At 45.8% G+C, this 26206-nt stretch overlaps 1 protein-coding gene across 2 annotated transcripts in view; it reads left to right on the top strand.

The window, feature by feature from the left end:
* Nucleotides 1-567: 567 nt before the first annotated feature.
* The window catches only part of LOC142579981 (galactosylgalactosylxylosylprotein 3-beta-glucuronosyltransferase S-like), a 43412-nt gene continuing 17773 nt past the window's right edge, over nucleotides 568-26206 (top strand). The window contains exons 1-4 of one of the 2 annotated variants that reach the window (XM_075690679.1): nucleotides 568-1220; nucleotides 1281-1409; nucleotides 8309-8398; nucleotides 15646-15866. In XM_075690679.1, the coding sequence (XP_075546794.1) occupies nucleotides 1364-1409; nucleotides 8309-8398; nucleotides 15646-15866 (357 nt within the window). In that variant the 5' untranslated portion in view covers nucleotides 568-1220; nucleotides 1281-1363. The remainder of the gene's footprint in view (nucleotides 1221-1280; nucleotides 1410-8308; nucleotides 8399-15645; nucleotides 15867-26206) is intronic. The other variant, XM_075690678.1, reaches the window with a different exon arrangement.

Raw genomic sequence — 26206 nt, 5'->3', positions numbered from 1 at the left:
CAAGTAGTTGCACGTTCGTTTCGTGTCCATTTGATCTCCTGCTTGCTCCTGTAATGTGGACGCGAATTTTAGCATTTCGTCACTTTTGAAACACGGTCACCGAGCCCCATAATCGAACCCGCGATCTTATTGTTAGCAGCACAACGGCCTAGTCAAACAACCACCACGGTGGGTTACCTAAACGTTGGAAGTCGTACGAAGAGAGAATGAAATTTGCTTTCCCTCCCGTACATGCATGTTGGATTGTATTTGTTGGTCTTCCGCTTCTGACCCTAACTCAAAGCGAAGCGTGCGCAGATCGCTCGCAGGGCATACTCCCCTCGTTACTGGAGCGGCAAACGGAATATACAGACCGCCGGAAGTCGTCAGCGACAACGAGCAAGGCTGGGGCTATGAAGCGTGGCATCGAAGCCTTCCGGTGGCGCGCCGCCTATGCTCTGAAAGGCGCGGAACGCACGGAAGCGGAGAGAAGGTAGGAAAGAGAGCACGCCAGCACCACCCTCCCCACCGCACCAAAGCTCCCTCTTTTCACCGTGTGTTTGTTTATCTTGATGAGCCGCCGTTCAATAGTGGAACACACAGTGGCTGTCTGCCACAGTGGAAGCTGGGCTCACTGGCTTATCATTCCGTGTAAAATTCATTGCCGCGAGAGATACCCCCATAGAAATCGGCTATAAGGGTACAAGTGAGACCCGATGTGGCCGTGAAGCATTGGTACAGTGGTGTCACGTTGTAGCTGCAGACAGCGTAGTGTGCGATTCGTCCAAGTCAGCTGTGCCCCATCGTACTTTTCTGCTAGAAATTCCCGGACTGCACGCATTCATGCAGGATACCTTGCAATGACCTTCTCTCGAAACGTCACATCGGCGTTGCATTACCCGAGTTCAAAACTTGATTTTCTGTGGGTGACCTAGGTGGCTTCGCCGTACAGTGCAATAATCGTGGTCCAGTTGCTGTCAACGTGTTTTAATCTTGGTCGTCGCCACATTACCCAAGCAGTTGCTGCGAAGGCCATGGTCTTTGTCTCTGCAGAGCCTGTCTTTGTGTGTGAATCGCCCATTGGACTGCATGTTTCGTTTTACAAGTGAATGGGGTTGTAGTTCATATGCAACGCCTTCGGAAATGTGACATCAAAGTAGTCGTAAATCAGTCACCAAGGACCTGGAAAGGTCCACTGAAGATGTGCAGAGCAGGATGTCCTAACGAAGCGAATGCGTCCGGTGAGTAAAGGCGTAAATTATTGATAAGCTCTTCGGAAAGCAACATTGTCCACCCTTCAGTTGCGGCAAGTATCCATGAGAAAGCCGACGATGGGCTGTAGTGCGCAGAGAATGCACGCCAACGTTGACGTCACTTGGTAAAGATGGCCACTATGGTGGAACGCATGAAGTATGCTGCATTCAAAAAAGGTACGTTGCTCCCAGAGTGCCTAGACGCTGGAATTCAGGTGGGTGCCATCGTGCGCTAGGTACGGCGCGGTATTGAATTGTCGCGCGAGAAATTCTAAATCTTTTCTGAAGGGCCATGAAATGTATCGGAAAATAAATCTAAGAACCCTTCTGCATATACTGTAAATGTATGGGACATTTTGTTCCACCTAGTCATGGATGGCTCCGTAGTTGCAGAGCTAAGTGACACATACCAATTGCTCCTAGAAGGCAGAGAACTTCTCAATATTTGGTAGGTCTTGTGCGTGTGATGCTAAGAGTTGCCATGAAATTACTGTATGCGTGTCCTCCTTTAGCATAGGTAATTTCAATTGCAATTGATAAAATCTGGACCAAAATGATACTCATATGGCCAGCTAACGCCTCCACTATTAAATAATATTTTTCCCGATGCGTTGTGACGACACCGTAACAGGGCATTCTGCTATGGCTGCACTTGCAAATTTCTTACATTTTCGTAACCTATAAAGTTGCAAGAATTTCAATGCAATTTTACATCAGAGCCTCTGGAAAAGGCACTGCTTAAACAATCGCATTCAAGAGAAAAATAACATGAAATACAGAATGCATCCATGTGGTATGGTTCATGGTATATATTGAACTTGGGATATGAAATAAATGATTACATTATATAGTTGACTAGAAAATAAATTAGTTTAAGGATTTGTTGCATTCTGAGTAAAGCCACAGCCTTCTGATTTCTACAGAAATATCAAAAGGGAGACTGTGTGAAATCCTTTTTCGATATTTAGGAAAAGTAGTACTGCCCTTTCATTGTATGTGTGTCAGAATAATGCATTGCAAAAGGTTAGTACAGCTGCAGATGCAGTTTCGTTCGAAATAAATCCATTGGGTTGTTAAACATTAATAGCATTTTCTTAATACACTTGCCGAAATATTGTCTTGAATCATGAGCTGATTTGTTTGGTACTTTATTTGTTTCACTACTTTGCCAAGATATTTTGCAACGTTACTGCGTAAAACATATTCCCAAACCAGTTCAGAATGTTTACACCAAAATGTTCCGTTTCGTATTCGGTTTCGAGACGACGACCTAAAGAGCGGTTTAGTTCTGGTTAACCTCCAGTTTTTATTTCTGTTTCAGCTAATCCGTCGCTCTCCTTTATATATTGCAACATTTTGGTGAGGTTTTCCACTGTTAACTTTTCATATAAGGTCTTTAGGAAGGGCTAATGAATTTGTATTATGCTGGAATAGATGCGCAGCTAAATAAATAGTTCAGTCTTAAGGATATAGACATGTCGCACTCGCATCCTAATGTCACGTGGGAGCTTCGTTGTGAAAATGGTGCCCAATTTCATAATACCAAAATAATTTGTGGCTCCTACACGTTACGGAACTAAAATAGAAGTGAAAAAAGGGATTGTAGCCTTATGACGCGACCTATTCTAATCCGCTCACCAGAGAAACGGCCACATTCTGCTTAACAGAGGCTGTCAAGAAGTCTTGCCAGCACTGTATTGCAGCAAGACCAGCGGTTCAGGTCAACTGCGTCCCTGAACCTAGCCCTGGCTTTAGTTTCGAACATGTCTCGAAGACTAATAAAAAATAAAAAAGGTAACCTCAGGACCAAAAGGAAAATAGCCTGCGATGTACAGTGTTGCCATACATGCATGGCTTATATTAAAAACGCAAGTTGGCAAAAGGGTGCAACATTTTATATTTGTTTGAAGCTCCCAATGGGCGTAAGAGTTCCTTGTGGGAGCAAATTTACGTAAGTCAAGTTGCTTTCTTTATTCTTCCTATCGAATGTTTTACTAAGCTAAAAGTTACCATGAAAACATCGCTTGTCAAGCTAGTGCTAACTAAGCCGATCTTACTGTAAGCACTTCGTATGATTCAACTCCTGTGAAGATGCAACAATTAACTTTGCAGCCGCTTTCAAGAATTTTGGTGGCTTTCATGCGGCTGCCTCGCTGGAACTTATTTTTCGCATGCTTATTTTCTTTTTAATCGTTTATTTCCGTGGCACCCCAATTTCTGATTCGTTATCTATTGACATGAACTCTCATTGCACGCAACTCGTGATTTCTTTCTTTAACTTCATGTGAGGCAGTTTCATAAGAAAATATGACCCCATATTGGGCAAACCTTTCAGCATAGGCATCTACCACTGGTGACAAAAATTGCCCCGATGTAGCGAGTTTTCAAACAAGAACAAAATAACACATGGATGCTTTACACTCTGGGACACCACAAGGAAGTATCCTCGGGCCCTTATTCTTTCATCTTTACAATTATGACTTTACAACCATTGATGAGACTGTTAAGTTCATTATTTTTGCTGATGATATTAGCTTGCATTTTACGTCTTTTAATACTAACGAGCTAGTAACACGCTGAAATAATGTCCTTAATAATATACAAAAATGGAACTCATTCGACTCACTGACCATGCATTATTATTTATTACCTACAGCGCTCACTAACACATGGGCGAAGAGACGAGACGAAACACGAGCGCGCTGTAAGTAATAATAATGCAGATGTATTGACTCGCCAAGCTAGCCACCGTACGAACCCTTAATAGCACTAAAACAAAGGTCGTGCTATTGCAAACAAGAAATAAGTAAAAACGCCATAATTAACGGTTATCTCAGCATAGGTAATCCTATAATTGAACTTGTTCCCTGCTACAAGAGTCTTGGAGTTATATTTGATAGACACCTAACATAAGATTGTCACGTTGATTTCATTTCCAAAAATGTTGCCAGAGGTGCCGGCATACTAGCAAGATTACGTTTCTGTTTACAACGAACCGTCAAATTGCTAACATAAAGGTCGCTATTTTTTATTGCACATTAACTATTACCACCTGGTCTTGAGTAGCTATACCATAACTAACATTACTAAGCTGTTGATATCGCAAAAAAGCTGTTCGTGCAGTTGCTAACGCACCACACCTCTTTTACGCAAAACTACTTTTAACAACCTTCAAGCGACCACCATATATTCCATCGATAATGATTTAATGTTTAGGCGATATATAGGTAAAACAACCAGGCAGAAATTTCATTCAGGAAGCATCTAACCTCACAGGAAACACTAATGATCACCGTACACTGCATAATAAAACATGATCTCTTCCGAAGTAAGGAACCAACTTGGTGCACAGTCACTGAATTACAGACTACCATCATTACTTAACTCACTTGACAATGCTAGGTCATTTATTTTTGCATCATTCTTATCTTGAGAAGTTATGTTTCTTGCTTTGGTTTTGTGCTTCACATTCTTCTATCGTGAAGCATGCTTGTAAATGCTATTTTTGCATTATTTATTAATCGCTGAATGCCAAATCTCTTTAATAGATCTGTAAACTTGTTAAATTGAATAGTGAACTATGCTTGTGTGTGGTGTTCTTGCATATATATTGCTACAATGCCAAATCTCTGTTTTTCTTTTTTTACATAGATATGTACAACTAGGCAGCCTGTATTTAGACGGGACATGGGCCTTTGTCAAGCTGCGCTCTTTCCAATTTTTACCTATGTTCCTGACATTGCATAATCATGATGTTGAATATTTCTATCTGACTATCGGTTAGATCACATTCACAAGATTGCATCGCCGCATCCAATCAACGAACTTTTCGCAAAGGAAGTCCGCTATAGTGTCATATTCTCTGTGCTCTTTAGAGTGGCAGCTGTAATGGTACCCCTCTTATAATTGTTTTATGGTCTGCCGCGGCCAGCGTCCGGTGCTTGAATCCCAGAGCGTTCGGCAAGAATTGTGTAAAAAAGTCCGCTAGACCACTCGAATATTCGAACTCCTTACCTACAATCAGCGCATCATACAAAGGACGCCTCAGTGACTACGACATGCTGCAGCAAAGAATACGGCACCTGTACAACACGGTGACTTTCCTTCAGAGCGGTTTACTGACGCCACGCTCTGCAACTTATCCTTATGGCAGCGCCGAAGTTAAAGAATTTATAGGAAAACTGTGGCAAGAAGCGAAAGACTGGAAAGGTTGTAGATATAGGGCCTTGGATTTCACCATACATTCCCAGTCTAGGGGATTATCCATGAAACTGGTAGTTTAAAATAAATAAAAATGTAAAACCGAACAGAATAATTCATACTGCCTCGGTCAGACACGAAGGAAGTAGAGTGGATATAGTTATTTTCTGAAAATAGAAAATTTAATCAAATAATACTTACCAACTTCATCCTAATTTAGTAGAAGCACGTTATTAGGAGTTTAAGCATCAGTGACCTACAAAAAATTCCTGAATGGCGGCTTGAAACTTCAACACAATGTACTCAAGAGAACCAAGAGTTGAGGCACCGAAGGATATCGAACTATGTGCTTTTAATTCTGATTCGATAGGGCGGGCACGTGGTTTTATGCCCGTTTTCTTATGCAGACAAGTTGTCGACAATAAATGAAAGTGTTTTCTGTGATATCTTCTTCCCGAAACAAGGACAAATCTATTTGAGGTGTCGTATCAGCCCTGCGTAGATAATGTTTCATGGTAGGCGACAGCGTAGCTTACTAATAGTTATTTCATGTCTTTCTCCTTTCGCACAGATTAATTTTCAGGGGTTCAGTAGGTGGTCATAATCAGAGAAATGTGCACCGAATGTCATTTGAACGAATTCGTATCCAATCTACAAATGAGTAAAGGCTTCACATTGGCTTGCTGAATGGTCACAACCATGTTCAACACACACAAAGCCCTCCGCGAGCTCGCACGTTTTATAATCGGCGATCACGTGCAACGTTGCATCGCTGTTCTTCAACTTTGCGCCTTTTGTGGTGTCATTGCAACGCTTCATGTGCAAATCCGTATCACATTGTAATGAGAATGACACAATTGAACTTCTTCCTATCCTGTCACCGCTTCACTGTTACAGGGAACAACTTCTGGAACTTCCCTTTCTTAGACGGGCGATAGACTTTGGATAATCTACTCCTTGTTGGTGGAGAATAGGCTGAGTAACCAAGCAACAACAATGTCTGCTCCACCGTCTGGGATGTTTTTACTGCGTCAAAGATATTGGCCTTCTAAATTTGCATCGCTTTCGTCTGTATTTTTTCTTTTACTTTTCAAATGTTGAATAAGTATACTACACTTGGTCGATTTGGTTACACGTCAGCATGTAATTTACCTATCCAGAACCCTTACTGTATATCAGTCCTGAAAGTTTATTTCGTAGTATGGGTGGAATATTCACCAATGCCTCATCCTGCGCATGAGCCGCATAGCTGTTGGATGAGACGAAGGTGAGGAACTACAGCAAGTAGTGCTTAATTAATCCCAGTAAGTGGGTATATGCGAAAGATTTTTACGTCATTATCATCATCGCCATCATGATCAATCGATTTACTCCAAACCGACTAGGCAGACAAAGTTCCCGATACGTCAATATTCCGCTAAATATACTTTGCAACCATCTTTTGATTTACATCATTTCTGTTTCCCCTAGAACAAAAATTGGTGCGTCTTAAGACAATTGGAGGTATCACGTACTAAACTGAACTGCACTATTTCGACATTATATTTTGTTTACACAGGTCTGGTGCGCCTGTGTCTCCTCTGTGTCATTTTTAATGTACCTTAGACTAGCGAGCATTTCTCTATGCTGTACCAATTTTAAAGGTAATAAAAGCTTCTAACGTTTCACTATCTTGGGCTATAGCTAACTTCGTCATCTATTCTTTCCTTGCGGCAAAGATTCTGGACTTAAAAAATGAAATTATGGTGATTTGCGTGCCAGAAAACACTATATGATTATAAGCCACGCAGTAGGGGGATTTCAGATTACTTGTAACCACCTGGGGCTCTTTAATGTGCAGCGAAAACATAGTGTACGGGTATTTCTGCGTTTTTTCCCCATCGAAATGCAACTGCCGTGGCCGGGATTTGACTCAGTAACCTCGCTTAACAGCGCAACACTAAAGCCACCAAGCAACCACGGCTGGTGATTCTAGGCTTCTGTCCCACGAAATACGGCATTCCAATCGACAAGTTTGTGGTAGACACAAAACAATTACTTTGCAAATTTTCCAAAATATTTTGCTCCTTGCTTACTTTACCTGCCGCGGTGGCTTAGCGGCTATGGTGTCGGGCTGCTAAGCACAAGATCGCGGCCGCTCTGGCCCCATTTTGATGGGGGCGAACTGCAAAAAGTGGCAGCGTCCAGTGCATGAGGGGGCACGTTGAAAATCCCCAGGTAGTCAAAATTAATCTGGAGTTCTACGGCGTGCCTCCTAATGAAATCTTAGTTTTGACACGTAAAAAAGCAGGATCCAAATTCAGTTACTGACTTTTATGTCTTTAAATTAGTGAGTCTCAAAAATCCGGGGCTTGCTTTTCATTTCTGAACTTTTTTTCGCTTACCAACAGTCAAATATATTTTTGGTGTTCAAGAAAAATACACGCTGATAGAATTGCTTGCTCTTTGGCCAATCACCATTGTTTGAAAACAAATCAAACCAGCATTTATGGTTCAGTTCCGTTGTTATTGTATGTTTTTATTAGTTAACACACTTTTCTTTTCTGTGCTAATGTGCTGCTGTCCATGAAATTGGCGATGACAGCGCCGCTTTTTTCGCTTCCCAAAAGAAAACAAGCTATTTAACGTGTAACTGCAACACAGACAAGGTAATGATGACCTAAGTACCGCATAGGATTCTTACCGCCAGTCCAGCTTCAATTAACATAAAACGTACGAAGAAAATGGAACTGTTCACGACGTCTCACGTCCAATGCACGTAGCGTTTTTCACTGCATTCGCTCTCTCGAAGTGCATGATACTACTCTATTACACAATAGCGAAAGCAAACTTCTCTCCGCCTTACCACCCCGCGCAACCCACCTTGCACTTTGCAGCCCACGAATGTTATGGCCTGCGCCGAAGAACATGGCTCAAGTTCGGCGCCTCCACAGCCACTGGCTTTATCCTGCTACTGCTGATCTACGGTAAGAGGCACCTTTCTCTTGCATGTTGTTTTCTCTTAAAATTAGATTTGTAGCTCCAACCATGCCTTTTAAACACTAGATAATTTTTAAAAAATACGATACTCGCACTTGCACAAGCATTGAGTATAATGACACATTGAAATCAAGCCGCAAGACACACAACATACGTAATTTTCGCTGCAACGCTCCCATTTTGGGTGTGCAGTACACATTTACTGCCGCGCTCAGTGTGAATACTTGATAAATTTAGAGCATATGCTTAAAATACCTACTTACATGATATTTGACTCTTCAAGGTTTGCGTGAAATGAACGTCCGCAACTCCTAAGCACTACAGAAAGAAAAAAGAGTCGCAGGTCCGGGAGCACCCTAAATAACTCAGTATACTAGCGTTTATAAGGCTGAATTTTGTTTCGTTTCTACTGAGTCGCAAAGTCATGGTGTAAAATATGGTCACATGGGATCAGGTCATAATGGTATTCTGACACTCGCTCCGGCTTGCTCACTTATATGCTGGGCTGCAACATTCGCCCTCTCACAACGAATAGCCGCTTACGAGGGCCGCTTAGCCGCAGCGAGTGTCAAAGCATGTGATGTCCTCTTCCCACGTTACCTAATTCTCAGCCGAGCCGTCATGACAGATTAACCTCCTGCAAAACAAAACCTAAAGTTGCAGTAGTATTACTAATAACCTATTTGGGCGTTCTGAGGCTTTACGGTATTTTTTGCTGGAATTTGGAGGCTTAGTACTTCATTTAAACAAAACGGTACGTTGTCGAAAATTCCACGTCAATAATCTTTTAAGGGTAGTTGCCACATGCTGTCTGTAGTTAACTTGACTAAAATAACGCTCGGCTCTTTACGAACGCTAAATGCAATTCCTTTGAAGGACACTTCGCTGCGCATCCGCCGAAGAAATTTCGTTTAGCCTACGGGAAAGTAAATCTAAAGAAAACGCTAAAGATATGACGCCACCTGGTTCCTCGTGTCAAATTTGTCTAAGCTAAGCCAACCCCTTTGGCAACCGTACTGCCTTTCCGGCATGCTGTCAGGAAAGCTTAGGCGAGCTCAGCGCCAGCCCAGCTGTGTTGTAGATAGTGTGATGGAAGTGACGTATTGTTCTCCGCAAGAAATCATTAGGACTGGTAGTACAAAAGTCCCCGTTTATATAACAACCGCACCCGTGAAAGTCTCGCCGCTCTCGGCCTCAAAAAAATTGAGATAACAGCTTTCGGTCACGCCTTTATATGAGCACTTTCGGCTCGCGAGGCAAGCGAAGTCTGGTGTGTGAGCTTGAAAACTGTGGTTTTTGTCTGTGAGCTGTGAGTGTCAACCAGCAACACAGGCTGTCATGCATTCATGGTGTGAATTTTCCCCGCCTTGTTCAACGTGGCACAGAAAAATACAGGGGTGCGCCCGCTTTAATAAAGCTCTTTCAGGAGTGTTTGTTGTACACTTCGTTCTCACGTTCGTCATCAGCGTGCACTTGTCGCCGTGTAAGTTTGGAGCCCTCGCCCATCTGTTCCGGACTGTTGATTGTAGACTTAAAACGGAGATTGTAGGCTTAAAACGGAGATATGTGCATTTCTGGTTTAAGGCATGGGACGGTAGGGCCTCTACTGATGTTTGTTTTTTCCATGCCTTTCCAAGGCGACTTGTGTCGACAGGTATACGAAATCCACAGTGGCCGAACAATTTCACAAGATGTGCACGCCAGACGGGCACATGTCGGGTTTAGATACGTTTACAAAAAGCACAAGCTCCTATCATCACTTAAAAAAACATGAAGAATTTTGAGAGTGCAATCATCAGGTCAAATCGCACTGAAGCGAGAGACATGGCCACCGACATGTTTGACAACGCTAATTTTAAAGGCCACGTGCCTTAAAGCTTCACTGCATAGTACCCATGTATACGGCTATACAATAGCAGGTCAAAAATACCAATGCACAAACAGCTGGGAAGGGCACCTCGGACTACTACTCTAGCTACAATTGTGAGCCCAGGCTCGGAAAAAAATTATTGATAAGCGGGGTAGTAATTCACAACATGGCAGAGTCGAGGACGCCCACCTTGATTCGAATTCAGCATTGTTAGTTATTCTTCGCGGCAGGAAAGCATAAATGAAAAAGGTGTCTTTTCCTGTTATATATCTTCGAGTACATAGCTTGGTAATGTTTTAACGTTATTTATTGCGAGCCATTCTTTGCCGCATTCGTGGCACTTTTTGGTACGTGTATTTTTGTCTCGTCTTCATTTAATGAAACAAGAATAATGTGTGACCCATGGTAGAATGAAACCGCTGCTGTCGCGTACAGCGCTGCAACCACTAGGAAATTGTGGCCTTTTTCTCTCTTTATTGCAGGTAGGACTCCGTGAACATGAGTAAACCCGAGCGGAAATGCCTAAGAAATTACAACAAACGACAAACGCCAGCCAAACGTGACCTCCACTTGTTGAAATTTGACAGGTTTCATATTCAGTACAGTTCGCATACGTGGCACCTACTGAGCAACACCGCTCCGAGATTTATGCACTTCAACAGAACTAGGCCATGATCGCACGCGTACATCTCTCGTTCCCAAGGCTCTTTGAAAGAGCCGGTGCGTTTGCAACGTGCCGCTTTACCGTCTTCTTACCTTGTCACAGCTCGCGATTTGAGGCACCGTCGTAGACTGGACTATATTCTCGACCGGCCTAATTTCCCCACCATTTTCCACGTACCAGTTTACCCTACGTAAAAACGGTCCTGCATTATACCAGCTTCAAGATCACCAATGATAACTGTTTTAACATTCCTTCGCTGGAGTACTATGCCATCGCCCTTTTAGCATACACTCCAGGACCTAGCCATGAGTACGTACGTTTGTATAACAAGTAGTTGCTGATGATGTAGAAATCCCTGTTTCTGTCACTTATGCTCGTCCGCTACCCTCCTAGAACACAACAATCGCCATGTCTCACGCTCACATCGAACAACTAGCGTACAAACTGGAGCTTTCTTTGCTGTCATAAACCTTCTTCGGCGTGGTCGTCGTGGTACTCACACATCCATAAGTTCGCGACCCACGCTCATTACTACTGACTTTGCCCAAACACGCTGGTTCCCATAGTAATGGTTGGCGGAAAGCCGAGCAATGCTGGATTACCACGGACCTGCTACATGCTTCGAATTATATCGCTTCCAGCAGTGCGTAGGACCTGCTAAATACATTTTATTAAGAGGCGATGCCTGTTCTGGCGCTAACAAGCCTAACAAGAGACGCCGCCTTGGCGCGCAAGTGCTTTGATGACTATATACAGGAGGCCTCACCGCAGTAGGCGCTGGTCGTTCATTCGTCATTTGAAACCTTGTACTTTAATTCTCATTGATGAGAAGCGTATAGAGGGACCGTAGCCGTCAAGTGCTTCCTCGTTCACAGTCGAACAGTTTTACGAGCACACCGAAAAATTTAGACAAAACCAATCTCACGAGGACTCCTAACGTTAGAGATTAGCGTTTATGTAGCGTCGCACGGTTTTCCCGAATATGCATTTATTTACAATCTGTGGTGGGATAAATAGGTTTATAATTTTAACGCCATTAGTACACCCACGTCTCAGAGCAGATCTATACACAACAGCGTCTATACGTTCTAACGTCGCAGCGAAGGCTTTATAAAATACGGCCTGCCACTCCCAGCCAGTTACGTCCCGCTAGCATTCTATAATTGAGTTCCAGCACGTCTGATTTCGAATCAACTACGGAACGATCGCATAGGCTCCTTTTTCAGGCACAGAACTTTAGTACTTTATTTTTATTGTGAACGGGAAGAGCGGTCGCTTTCACTGTTACCAGTAATTTGTTACCATGCCACGTGCCTAGCATTTCAAACCGCTCGCTTGCCCGATTGAAGCTGTCAAGCGTGCTATGCGGCATTTCTAGGCTATCGGGCGTGGCCTGATGGGGCGAGTGTCAGACTGTTTTGATGAGCGATACGGCTTTGAAAGCAGCCGCTGGACATTCTCTCTTCTTTAAAGAGAATCACGTCATGGTATTTAGACAGCTGCTCATCAAAGTTGGATTGCAGTGCAGGGTTATTATGCTAATTTCATTAGGGTGGTCAACTGACGCGCACCAAACAAAAACCCAGTTGTACAGAGCGACGGGGCGACAGGATATATATATATATATATATATATATATATATATATATATATATATATATATATATATATATATATATATATATATATATATATATAAACGAGAAGAAAGGGGGTTAACAGAGGGGCTCGATTTTTATTAGTCATATCATAAGAAGCCAACAAGCACTGACACCAAGGACAACATAGGGGAAATTACTTGTGCTTTCTAAATGAAATAAAGAAACGATAAGTTAAGGTCATTAAAGTGGATGAAAAAACAACTTGCCGCAGGGGGGGAACCGAACCCACAACCAACGCCTGCGGCAAAAAGAACGTTCCACGTCCGCCACCAAGGTCTGTGAGTGGTGGCGCTGGCTAACACTCCCAGGGTTCTACTAGGACACATAAATACCCAAGAAAGTGGATGGGAAAACGGCGCCGCGGTAGCTCAATTGGTAGAGCATCGCACGCGAAATGCGAAGGTTGTGGGTTCGGTTCGCGCCTGCGGCAAGTTGTTTTTTCATCCACTTTAATGACCTTTGACTTATCGTTTCTTTATTTCATTTATAAAGCACAAGTAATTTCCCCTATGTTGTCCTTGGTGTCAGTGTTTGTTGGCTTCTTATGATATGAATAATAAAAATCGAGCCCCTCTGTTAACCCCCTTTCTTCTCGTTTATTACATAACGAGGGTCTCGACTCCGGCAACATTGATACCTTCAGGTAATATATGTGGGTTTATTGACCAGTTGACTTCACCCAAAAAGTTCACGTTCTCGTGACGCCTGCGGCAAAAAGAACGTTCCACGTCCGCCACCAAGGTCTGTGAGTGGTGGCGCTGGCTAACACTCCCAGGGTTCTACTAGAACACATAAATACCCAAGAAAGTGGATGGGAAAACGGCGCCGCGGTAGCTCAATTGGTAGAGCATCGCACGCGAAATGCGAAGGTTGTGGGTTCGGTTCCCACCTGCGGCAAGTTGTTTTTTCATCCACTTTAATGACCTTTAACTTATCGTGTCTTTATTTCATTTATAAAGCACAAGTAATTTCCCCTATGTTGTCCTTGGTGTCAGTGTTTGTTGGACTCTTATGATATGACTAGATATATATATATATATATATATATATATATATATATATATATATATATATATATATATATACATGTATATTTACAAATGAATGTATATATTTCTTGGTATTTTTTGCATGATAGATATCCGCTAGCTGACCTGTGCATATTTGTTGTATATTGCACTGGACCGGCCGCTAGCCATTTTAGGCTATCGGTCCAAATATTCTTTGTACATATATTTTCTGATGTTCTTGAAAAATATATTTTCAGTTTAGTTCCAGTTTCAGAGCTCTTGCGGTCAGCAAAAGGCTATTTCTTGACGTACGTAAGGGGCTTACGTTAGTTCGCAAACGCCATTCTAGAACTTCTCACTCAACATTGGCTCCAGGGACGTTCCTTGTTCCACCCTGGTTATCACTTTTGTCAACTTCTTGCTTGGATCTCGAATAGGCATAAACGCAAACAATGACAGAAAAACCCTCCCACTGGAACTTTTCCTGCTACGCGGAGAACTAAACGACGCGAGAAGCTGCACAAACAAGGTTTTCATACAAGGCGCAGGATAGACGTGCATGTGGAAATCCGCCGCAGAATGTGGGACTGCAGATGCAGTTTGATTGCTGAGTAATTCTAGCCATGAATGGCGAAAGGACGAAAAGTGAAATTATTCAAGCAACTGAGAGCGCGCAATTTGGTAACAAAAATATTGGCAGACGTCTCCAAAAAGAAAGCAAGAAAACAAGGGCCAGGAACAAAGGAAGTCTCTTGCTTTCATTGAGAGCGGACTGCATAGGATGAGTTGCTGTTGATTACCGTATAGTCATTCCAAAGGAAACGTCACAGATACAAAAAGTGACAATCGTCCAATCTCTGAAAAAGAATTGGTCGGGTTAGGGATTGCGTCAGTGAGGTTTCTCCAAAGTATCTGAGCTGAAAAAAAGTTCCAGTCACGTAAGTGCTCTTTAATGTTTCGGCGAAGAACCAAAAATTGCTTGCAGGTACAAGATTTTTATTGAGTTGTAGAGATAGGCAGTATAACAAATCTAGTCTTACAATAGTTCCGTCGGGTTCTACTTTCATTTGTAATCATAAGTGACATGTAAGAATTTGTCACATTTATTGGCATATTAAGAAAACGAGAAATTGGATCTAACTTCAGATCATTTGGGAAAACATGGCTACTGTTTCCGCCACAATGAATTTACAATTTTTACGTGTAGCTACATCTTAAGCGCTTTTGAAGCAAATATGTTCGAAAGCTGAGAAGAAAGCCTTTTCCACGAGGTTCATACCAAAATTAGGCGTGAGTGTTCTCCAGGCGCAAATACACAAGGTGACTCATTACACGCACCAACCTCTCAGCTTGCGATCGAGAAATTGAAATTCCAGTAACTTGTTTGAGATGAGGAGAAACGTCCACAACCAATCACACCGCTGAGCATTGCTTAAATGTGTCTTCACTGCAGAACACCAAGCTGCCGCCGTTTTTTTTTTTTTTTTTTTGTGCACGCATATGCATATAGGCACTTTTACAACGGAACGTGTGCTGTTTCACTTGACGTATGTCTGAGTCGGTGCTCCGAGACTGGTGCGAACCCCTAAGAGAACTATTGGTATCGAAATCATAATATTTTCTTTATATTTGTGGAAGGCCAGGAGCCTCATTCAGAAAGTTTGTATCTGCTGTTTCCTAAACGCCCGTTACCGTCGCTTACATCCAACGTCACTATTGGCTAAGACCTGCTCTTACGAATAGTCCTAGCGTAATAACGACTATGTTAAATGGGCCGAGAATAGTGTTTTCTTGCTGCAATTATTTTGTATGTTAACAGCAAGCGTGCGTATACTGATGTCTGCCTTTGCTATTCTTATACTTCGCGAACTAACAGGTCAAATATCAATGGCTTTCGGCATAGACCGCCCTCAAAACGGATAAGTATGCATCAAGCGAACCATAAAGACGCACTCGCGCTGTATTATATTGTATTGCATGCTATATTGCATTTTAATTGTCGACAATCTAGCGGTTCTGATGTGTGCAGCGCCTATAGTACCTCTGCCATCGTCGTGGTGCGAGACAGGAGTTTACAAAGACGTCGATGCGCGCTCCTCCACCGAAGGCCCAACGGTGTACGTGGTGACACCGACGTACCGGCGCGCTAACCAGGCCCCCGACATGGTCAGGCTGTCACAGGCGCTCATGTTGGCGGCGGTCCGCATCTTCTGGGTCGTTGTCGAGGACGCCGACAGACCGTCATTGTTAGTGAGTATCCTTAAAATCTCTCAGTCTCAATCTCGCATATAGTGGCAAGTCGCTTGCAGGGTAATGGAACGAGGATATTGGATAGACGTGAAAAAAATACGATTCCTTACAGCTGTCAAAACGATTTTCATACCTTTTTCTCCGCTGGAAACAGCATCCTTGCAGTACAATACGCAAGTTGTAAATAAAAATGTGAATGAAACCAAAAGTGAAGTTTCACCCGAAAGGCGAAGCATAGATTCAAATAGCCAATTAGCGGATCTCTATATGAAGTAAGGAGAATGCCTTTATCGGCTGCATTAGCTTGTAATCATTGGCTTGGTATCTAAATTTAATGAGCACGGTATCAGCGCGGCAAGCAAACATGAGCATTTCACATTCGATGACCGCGGACACTCCCTGTCAAAACACTGTGCGGCAGCAACAGCGACTGAAGTGGCTCTGGTGCTGCTTATCGCTTCGGCGCAAACTGAGCGCCGAGAACACACAGAACGCACAAAGCTAGGAGCCATCGACGCGCCAAGACGTTGCTCCGAACGCAGATCGCTTTAAATATACGGCCCCGCGACTGCGTGCAGCCGCTATATACGCAGTTGCGCCAGGAGTAGAACGCCGCTTCCTCTCTCGCTCCTCCTGGTGCCTTGAAAAGTTCGGTGCCTCGCATGCGACGGAAGATGGCGCGCTTCCTCCCCACTTTCGTCTCTTTCTCGCGGGCGAGATTGAGCCTCATTATGCCGCTATTGTCGGCTCGCCTCACACGCTTTCACTCGCACATACAGCGTAGGCCATGCGGTGACGGTCATCTTGCCCTTCGACTTTATACGTATCACCACACCGATGTCAACGCTGACGCCAGATGTGTGCCTGGAGTGTCCATATAATTGCCATCCTAATAAAAGAATGAACCGTGTTTTGTAAAAAGCAATTGGAGCATTGGTGGCGCAAAGCTTGGGGAAAACAATGTGAAAAGAACAGTACATGTTTGACCAGTATGTCTCTGGTTAGCTCAGAGAGGGGATTGCTAGTGAAGGATATATTATGTTTTTCTCTCTTTTGGTGGCATTGAGTACAATGGTAAATAATATCATTATTATAATAGTAAATACTTTCTTCTATAATGAATCACCAGCAATGACGACGGATATTAGGAGGCGCGAACAGGCCTAGAGGAATTACTTAAAGCAAGAGCTTGGTGTAACTAACCATCGTGCCACTTCAAAGACAATAACAACTTTCATTCGCGCCCTCTCTGGCCGTTTACTGAATTCAATTAGCGACAGGGACGGTCGCTTTTCACGTGGGGAGTAATGACGCAAAGTAAGCTGCCCACTACAGGCACCGATCCATGGTTTTATAGATCCGCCCGTCCATCCGCAGAGAACTTGCTCATGCTTTTGTAATTTTTAAAATTCCGCGGCTTCCTCACAATAATATGCGGGTGAATGACCAGGCTATAGAGAACAGCTGAACTGTGATGTGTTTGCACTGAGAGAGTGTCGCTGGTTGCCAAAGCGGGCATACGCAGAAGGCAAGGTGCAACATGGGATAGCCTAATCATGACAACAAATGTCATGACATATGCAACAAGCACCAATAAGAATATTGTAATGAACAATGAATCTTGAGTCATTCGTCATATTGTCACGAAGATAACTAAGACAGAAACAAAACAGCCTTCTTTAATGATGCGGACACCGCAAAGCCCTTCATCCCCTCCCCCCCCCCTCTAACGACTTCCCCCTTCATCTTCTTCTCTCTAGCGGTCGGTGCTTGTAGTGGGCACCTTACTTCGCGTCATTTCTCCCCACGGAAAAACCGACCGTTCCGGTCGCTGATTGAATTGAGTAAAGGGCAAGAGAGCGCACGGGAGAAAGTTTATCAGAGGGGCAGTTCTTCGAGGGCGTAGTACGGTTTGATCCGTACTACGTGGACAATCTCCGCTCGTGGCCGTCGTCGACACGAGCCTAAAGTAGTACGCTGATGGATGACCTCGTAGTTCACGTCGCTGAGGCACCTTACGACCTTGTATGGGTTGTGCACTGGTTGTGTGGCCTCTGGCGTGTTCTTTTGCGTGCCTAACAAACGTGGGCTCATAACTGACCTTAAACAAGTGCCGATTTGCAGCATGGCAGAACACAATATTAGGTTACGTCGTCTCGAAGGATGGAACCCTCCCCAATCCAGCTAAACTTCGTGCCGTCGCCGAATTCCCCAAACCGACGTCTGTCAAAGAAATGCGCACTTTCGTAGGCTTGTGTTCCTACTTTAAGCGCTTCATTCGTAATTTCGGCGCCGTCCTATCGCCCCTGACGAAGCTCCTTGGAAGCAACGGACTGCTCCATTCGTGGACGGCCGAGTGCGACGAAGCGTTCACATAACTCCGCCAATTGCTGAAGTCTCCTCCCATTTTGCGCCAGTACGACCCGAATGCGCCTATTGAGGTACACAGAGATGTCAGCGGTGTTGGAGTCGGTACTATCCTAGTGCAGCGCCAACAAGGGTTTCCTGAATATGTTGTGGCACATGCAAGCCGTAAGCTTACTGAAGCAGACACCAATTACACCGTCACGGAAAAGAATACCTGGCGGTCACGTGGGCGCTTACTAAATTCCGGCCCAATTTATGTGGTCACCAATTTGATGTGGTCACGGACCACCATGCACTATGCTGGCTGTCGTTATTGAAGGATCCCTCAGGCCGTCTCGCCCGCTGGGCACATCGTCTGCTGCATTAGGATATACGCGTACTGTACCGCAACAGACGCCAGCATGCTGACGCTGACGCCCTCTCAAGTTCTCCCTGGCCTGACGACAATGCCTGCTGCTCACTATCCCAGCTTGGCATCTCTTGCATCGATATTGGGACCATCACTTTCGAGCACCGCACGGACCCCTGGATGGCCTCCATTACAGACTTCCTTACTAATCCGTCCTGGCAGCCAACCACTCGTGCGTTCCGACGTCAAGCTCTCCATTTCGCCATTCGCGACGACCTGCTTCACCGACCCAATTACACCTCTGACGGCTGCCAGAGGTTATTAGTAGCACCTCAAAGCCTGCGTTCTGAAATCTGCGTATCGTTCCACTCTGATACACGTTTTGCACACGCAGGACTTTTCAAAATGCACCAGCGTCTCCGACAACGCTACTACTGGCAATGAATATACAACTACGATCAAAATTTCGTTCGCTCATGCCCCGACTGCCAGCGCCGGAAATCTTCACCACAACTCTCGCCAGCTGGTCTACAACCTATACCTTGCCCAAACCGGCCTTTCGGGTCCGTTGGAATCGATCTGTATGGACCACTTCCTTTAACATCAGCTAGTAACCGCTGCGAAATTCTTGCAATCGATCACTTCATACGATACGCCGAAAGAGGCGCCCTTCCGGCAGCTACAAAGCGCGACGTTGCCAGATTCCTGCTTCGCGGATTCATTCTGCGGCATTCTGCCTGAAGAACTGCGGAGCGATCCCGGAAGCGTCTGCCTATCGGAAGTAGTTGAAGCCATTCTCAGAGTGCCACGTTGTTCATCGCAAAACTACGGCGTACCACCCTCAAACGACTGGCCTCACAGAACACTTCAATCGTACGCTTGCGACATGCTTTTAATGTACGTCGCCACCGACCACACGAACTGGGACGCCATCCTATCCTTCGTAACCGGCGCTCATACCACCGATACGCAGACCACCACTGCATTTTCACCCTATTTCTTATTATAGGGTGGGCATCTTTCGCACACCATTGACACAATTGTGGCGTACCAGCCGGACGCATCCGAGGGCGTGCCTATTTCTGCCATGGTCCGAAATGCAGAAGAGTGCCGTGACCTCGCGCGCGCCTTTACTTCCGAAGATCAAGAGCGCCAGAGGAGCATTCATGGTGACGCGGGTGACGCCACTTTTACCGTCACCTTCAATACGAGAGCGCTCGTGTGACCCTCAGGCCCCATCGCTGTCCCTGGCCTCTCTCCGAAACTGGTTCCGAAGTATGAAGGTCCTTATCCTGTCATCCAACGTGCATCTCCTGTCAACTGTGCAATAGAACCAGTTGAGTCATCTTTAGACATGCGCCGCCATGGACGAGACATTGTCCATGTCGACCGTCTAAAGCCTTACTATGACCCGCTGATCGCAACGAGCTCTTGGTTCAGCGGGCGGCTCCCTTATCACTCCCGTGGGTGACTCTAGCGAAGAACAGAGACACTAGTGGGTTCAGCCTTACTGCATCAAAACGCTAGTGATTAGAGCGCTTTGGCTCGGCAACGACTCTCTTGCTTGGAAGCTGTCCCTGTGCTGACTGTCGACGTTGCGCTGCTCCGAGCTTTGCCAAATAAACATTTTTAGAGGGCCAAAGTATATGCGCAGTAACTTTTCCGACAGTCCCTGATGACGGATAGGTGTCCCCCCCCGAACGTGGTCGCCGGGTTCGTACTGGATGTTCCTTCGGCCACTGTGGTAATGGCGGGTGTCAGCTAGAAGCGGAGGCGATCGCGAGCAAGCTGTCGAACTTCTTCGGCCTTCTGTGCGATGCCGTCAGCATTGTTGCTTTTTGTTTCGTTGACTACCGGGCGTCTAACGGTTGTGTTGAGCAGTGCCCAAAAACCAGTTCAACTGCGGTAAATCAGGTAGTTTTCGGAAGAGCCACATTGTATGCGGATATCAGGTATGGTAGAATCTGCTCCCATAACTTGTGCTCTACGTCAACGTACATCGAGATCATATTGGTGATAGCTTTATTGAGGCGCTTGATAAATCTATTAGTTTGTGGGTGATAGGCCGTAATTTTCCGATGGTTGTTGTGGGTCAGCGTGACGATCTTCTGGATTTGGTCAGCAGTAATTGCCGTCCCTCGATCTGTTATGAGCACTGAAAGGGCCCTGTGGCGTAATACGATGTCAGGGACAAGGAACATGGCGACATCTGTAGAGGTTCAGCGGCGTAAAGCTTTTGTTTCAGCATACCGCGTTATGTAGTCCGCTGTGACGACTATCCATTACTTGCCTGCGGATGACGTAGCAAATGGGCCTAGAACATCCATCCCAACCTGTTGAAACGGTGCTCAAGGAGGGTCCAGGGGATTCAGAAGACCAGAAGGTTTCAAAGGTAGAATTTTGCGCCGCTTACAATCATGGCAGCTTCTCACGTAGCGCTGAACGGACGAGAACAGCTGTGGCCAGTAATACTTCTAGCGTATGCGCGCCAAGATTCTGGCAAAGTCTACGTGTCCGGCACACGGCTTGTCATGACATGCAACACTTCTTTGCGTAGTGAATCTGGGAAGACGAGAAGAAACGTTTTGTGGCTGTTTTCGAAGTTATTTTTGTAGGGAGCTCTAGAGCGGAGGCAGTAAGAAGCCAGTCCTCGTGACATCGGTCGTAGGACAACGTCGGATCCCTGGAGGTATAGGATGAGGGGAAGTAATGCACTGTCTACGCGTCGGAAGTCAGCCATCTCGACAGTGTCTACTACACCAAGAAATGGGAAGTATTGCTCTAAATCGCTTGGCTTCATAAATATAGGTGCTCGTACAAGGCAGTCAGCGTCGTGGTGCTTCTGTCGGGATTGATAAACCGCTGTGACGTCGTACTCCTGAAGGCAGAGACTCCAACGAGCGAGGCAGCTTGGAGGGTGTCTTATTACCACAGGCCAGCACAGTGAGTGGTTGGTCAATTACTGCTCGAAAATTCCGGCCACACAGGTAGGATCACAACTTGCCGATGGCACAAACAAAGGTCCGACACTCCTTTTCAACCGTGGAATAGTTGACCTCCGCCTCTGTCATGCTGCGGCTCGCGTAGGCTACAACTAGTTCGGCGCCGTCTGGCCACTGGACGAGCCCCACGCTGCTGGCATCTGTGTAAATTTCTCTATCAGCCTTGTCGTCGAAATGAGCCAGTAGGGGGCGGTTAGCAGTCACTTGAGAAATTCTGTAAAGGCTGCCCCTTGCCCGTCCGTCCACTCGAATGGTACATCTTGGCGTGTTAATCTCGGTGATGCTTCGACGATCCTCCAAAATCCTATGACAAAACGACCGTAGTAAGCGCAGAGGCCTATGAAGCGTTGAACGGCCTCCTGGTCAGTTGGACGCAGGAACTCTGCGACGGCAGCTAGCTTCTCGGTTTCTAGCCGAACACCGCGGGGGCTGACTACGTGTCCGAGAAAGGAGCTCCTAAAATACAAAATTGCATTTCTCAGCCTCTATAGTCAGATTTGCTTCGCTGATTGCGATGAGGGCGTGCTGCGCTCATGGACGCAGGAACTCTGCGACGGCAGCTAGCTTCTCGTTTTCTGGCCGAACACCGCGGGGGCTGACTACGGGTCCGAGAAAGGAGCTCCTAAAATACAAAACTTCATTTCTCAGGCTTGATAGTCAGATTTGCTTCGCTGATTGCGATGAGGGCGTGCTACAGTCGTTCTAGATGTTCATATAGTGTTCTCGAAAACACCATAACGTTGTCTAAGTAGACTATGCATGTCTGCCATTTCAGTCAAGAGAGAACAGTGTCCATCATCCGCTGAAATGTTACAGGAGCCGAACACAGGCCGAATAGTAGGACTTTAAATTCTAATAATCCTTGAGGTGTCACAAATAGTCTATTTCGCGGCCGCGCTCATCTACTTCGGCCTGCCAGTACTCTGACTTCAGATCCAAAGAGATGAATAATTGGGCGGGGCGTAGAAGCTCCAGAGCGGCATCGATTCGCGGCAGAGGATTAACATCGCCTTTGTTGACACGATTCAGCCGTAGATAGTTTACACAGAAGCGTGGTGTGTTGTCCGTCTTGTAAACACGACGGTGTACGCCCATGGATTAATGGACGGCTGAATCACGTCTTCATTGATCATTTCTTGAACCTGGCGCTTTATAACGTCAATTTCCGTAAGCGAAACGCGACACTAATGCTGACTCGTCCGTAGGAATGCGGTGTTTTTTAACGGAGGTGTGCCGTACTTTAGACGCTGTAGAGAAGCGGGTAGAGAAGTCATTGGCAAGGTCGAGTAGTTGCTGTTTCTGTCCTTCCGATAAAACGGAGTTAGTTTAAATGCGCCTTCTGAGGGTAGCTGCTTCCGGTGAATTAGGCCAAGCAGTTCCGAGCAAGGCGACATGCGCGAGGGCAGCAATTTCACGAAGGAAAGCTACAGCTGTGCAATGCAATAAGTGCTGATAATCGTTGCTGAAGTTGGTCAGCAGGACTAATTAGTGTCCGTTCCGAAGCTGGACAAGGCCCCGTGAAATGCAGATGTTTCGTGCAAGTATTAACGGAAAGTCTGCCTCGGCGATTCCCTCATAGATGTCGAATTCGTTGCATGTTAGCATGGTCAGTGGGTAGCTTCTTGGCGGTGCCGTTATGCTGTCATCGCGATGCGCAAGTCGTTTTCCGTATAGTTCTCGTTGCCAGCATCGCTTCCTATGGCTTTTCCCCTAGAGAACGTCACACTTGATTTTTGCAGGTTAAATATGTCTACATTCGTCTGTAGAAAGTCCATGCGAAGTATAGAGTCCCTTGTGAAACTGGGTAGAATAATGAAGACCCCGACGTACATAAATGCGCGAATATTTATTCGAGCGGTGCATGTGTCAACGGGAATTACCAGCAGTACAACCTCCAGCAGTACAAATGAGGAACCCAGTCCACTGTTCAAAAAGTTTCTTTGCCGTTGGCGCAAGCTCTTTCCTAATAACCGAGCTGTCCGCACCAGTGTCAATTAAAGCGGTGAATTCTTCGTCGTCTGTGGTAACACGTATGTACGGCGTTACAACTTCTCGTTGGTCATCGGAATGTCCCTGAACGTCGGTTCGTTGTCGTCATTGTTGTCGTGATGTAGGATATTCGATGCGCTTGGCATCAGCAGCTCCAACTCCGGAGGTCGTTTGACTCAGTTTGCCGGGTTTGTAGGACTGGATGAACGACACCTACGAACGTATCGAGGAAACACGGGACTGCGTGATCGGTATCGAGCTGGTGATAATGGGCGGGGCTCGTGCCTTCATTGCTCGAATGAATTGTTATGACGCGCGATGGAGTCCTTTATCTCCATAGGGCACTCACCAAGTCGTCGACGAGGAGCACCTGGAGGGAAGCCACGGAGACCCACGCGCCGATAGGGACAGAACACGCAGACGTGGCCAGCCTCTCCTCAATGAAAGGATAGCGGCCTGGATAGCGGCCTGAGGAGCCCGCAGCGCGTCACTCTTCTGGGGCCTCTACTCCTCGAAAGACGGTAGACTGCGACGCAACACTTGCGTTCGTTCGATGGGGCGAATGATGTTTGAGGGGCCGTACAGCGACGGTCATCGTACAGCGTCCGCATAAGTCATTCGGACTGGCTCCCGCCATTGTGGTCCCTCGTAGCGTTCTGGAGCTTGGATGACTCGCTTGAAGTCGCCGCGCACTATCTCTGCCAAAGAAATTCGTGCTGTCGGCGCGTCGGTTACCCGCCGTTTATGGAGCTGTTCTCGTACCACAGCCTTGATCATTTCCTGCAGGTCCTCGCGGTGGTTACCCGAAGTTATGGCAGGGGGGCTGATAGAAAGTTCCATAACATCACGGTCGTATTGTCTGGCTCACTGTCGAAGGACTGGCATAAAATATCGGACCTTCTTGCCTTCGGCCAGTGTGGCATCCGCACGTCTGAAGAGCCGAGCCATGTCTTCAGCATATGTGGGGACGCTTTCGTTTGGGCCTTGGAATCTTGCCTGTATTGCCAACTCCGCTCTCTCCTTCCTGTCCGTCTTGGAATATGCGGCGCTCAGTTGCCGTCGAAATTTTTCCCACGAAGACGATGCCACTTCGGGGTTATAGAAGCACGTCTTCGCAGAGTCTCGTAGCGCGAAGTACAGGTTGCGTGGCTTGCGCTCTTCGTTTCATCTGATGCATTCGGAGACCCGCTCTAAGTGGTCTAGCCAACCTTCCAAGTGTTCAGTAGCACCTCTGTCGGATGCAGTTAGCGTCTGCCGCTGGTTGATAATGAACTGCACCGGCACAACCGCCGCAGCAGAAGACTGAGCTCAGGTTCATCGTCCGGATACGCTCAGGCAACAGACCGTGCTCAGATTGGAGCCCATGCAGATGGCGGCCAGTACGTATACGTGTACAGGGGTAATCTCTCCCGGACTACTCAGAGGAGACGTGTCAGAGGTACGCTGCGACTCCGGCAATGGTAGCATGTAACCAACACCATCATCAGTAAAATGTCACGAAGATAAATAAGACGGGCTCGCCGAAACAGAACAGCTTTCGTTAATGATGGCCGACACCCCCAAAAAAAAAATAAAAAGCCGGCACACCCCCGCCCCCTGCACACACACAACTGCACCATCCGTCGTCCTCTCTCTCGCGTTCGGTGCCTGTAGTGGGCAGTTGACATCTGGCGATGGGACTCGTAATGGGTAGCTTACTTCGTGTCATTATAGTGCCTAAAGGTCGGCTGCTTTGCAATAGCACATTCATGCGCAATTTTCGTGTCAACTATTACAAACTGAAATTACTTTTGGGGTTTGGTGTATCAGCTATATGTTCCGCAAATAAGAATGCGGAAGCCTCGTAAGGAGAGTGAACATTGGTGGTGTGCTGGGGAAGAGCCATCACTGTTTCATTAAAGGCATATTTGAACATTACGTTTTTTACCAACCTGCGCTTATTTCTGGCCAAATCTGTCGGCATTAGGCGCATACACAACTCTAGTAAAATAAAGACCTGGTAAGAAGCGTCATTAAGACTGGCCTACATACAGTGCTTCTGGCACTCCGCAAATCAAACTGCGCCTATTTTGTTCTTTGTTCAACTAGGCTTCCTAGGTTTCAGTGGTAGTCAATACGTATTTTCGAGCTACTTGTGTCATATACGTAGTAGAACAGTGCCAGAGAACACAAGGAACCAGACGAGGAAGAACGACACGTGCACACGCCTCACTAACAACTTAAGGTTTAATCACTGGATGCGCAGAATAAGCACTGGTTGAACGTGAATAAACAGAAGGTAAAAAAATGTAAGAGATATGAAAGACCATCACATGGTCAAACCTACTATGCTTGAAAAACAGCTCCTGTAAGGAATCTGACGTCTTTCCCTCAGAACCTGAAGAATGACTTGCTGATGCAGGAATCCCCCAGATGAATAAAGTGGTACCACACCGTAATGACGCCGGAACATCTATCAGGTTGCCTACTCTTTGACTGCGGCAGTTTCGCAGGTTTTATGATGCCTCAAATGTCGGCATCCGCGCATGATCACGCATTCTAATAATTGGTTTGTTCAAGGAATATCCAGTGCTATGTTAGTTTTCCCACTGTCGTTTGCTTTTGTACATTAGCATACCGACAGTACATGAACA

The sequence above is a fragment of the Dermacentor variabilis genome, chromosome 4 (assembly GCF_050947875.1).
Source record: "Dermacentor variabilis isolate Ectoservices chromosome 4, ASM5094787v1, whole genome shotgun sequence".
NCBI lineage: Eukaryota > Metazoa > Arthropoda > Arachnida > Ixodida > Ixodidae > Dermacentor > Dermacentor variabilis.
This window is presented reverse-complemented; position numbering and strand designations above follow the sequence as displayed.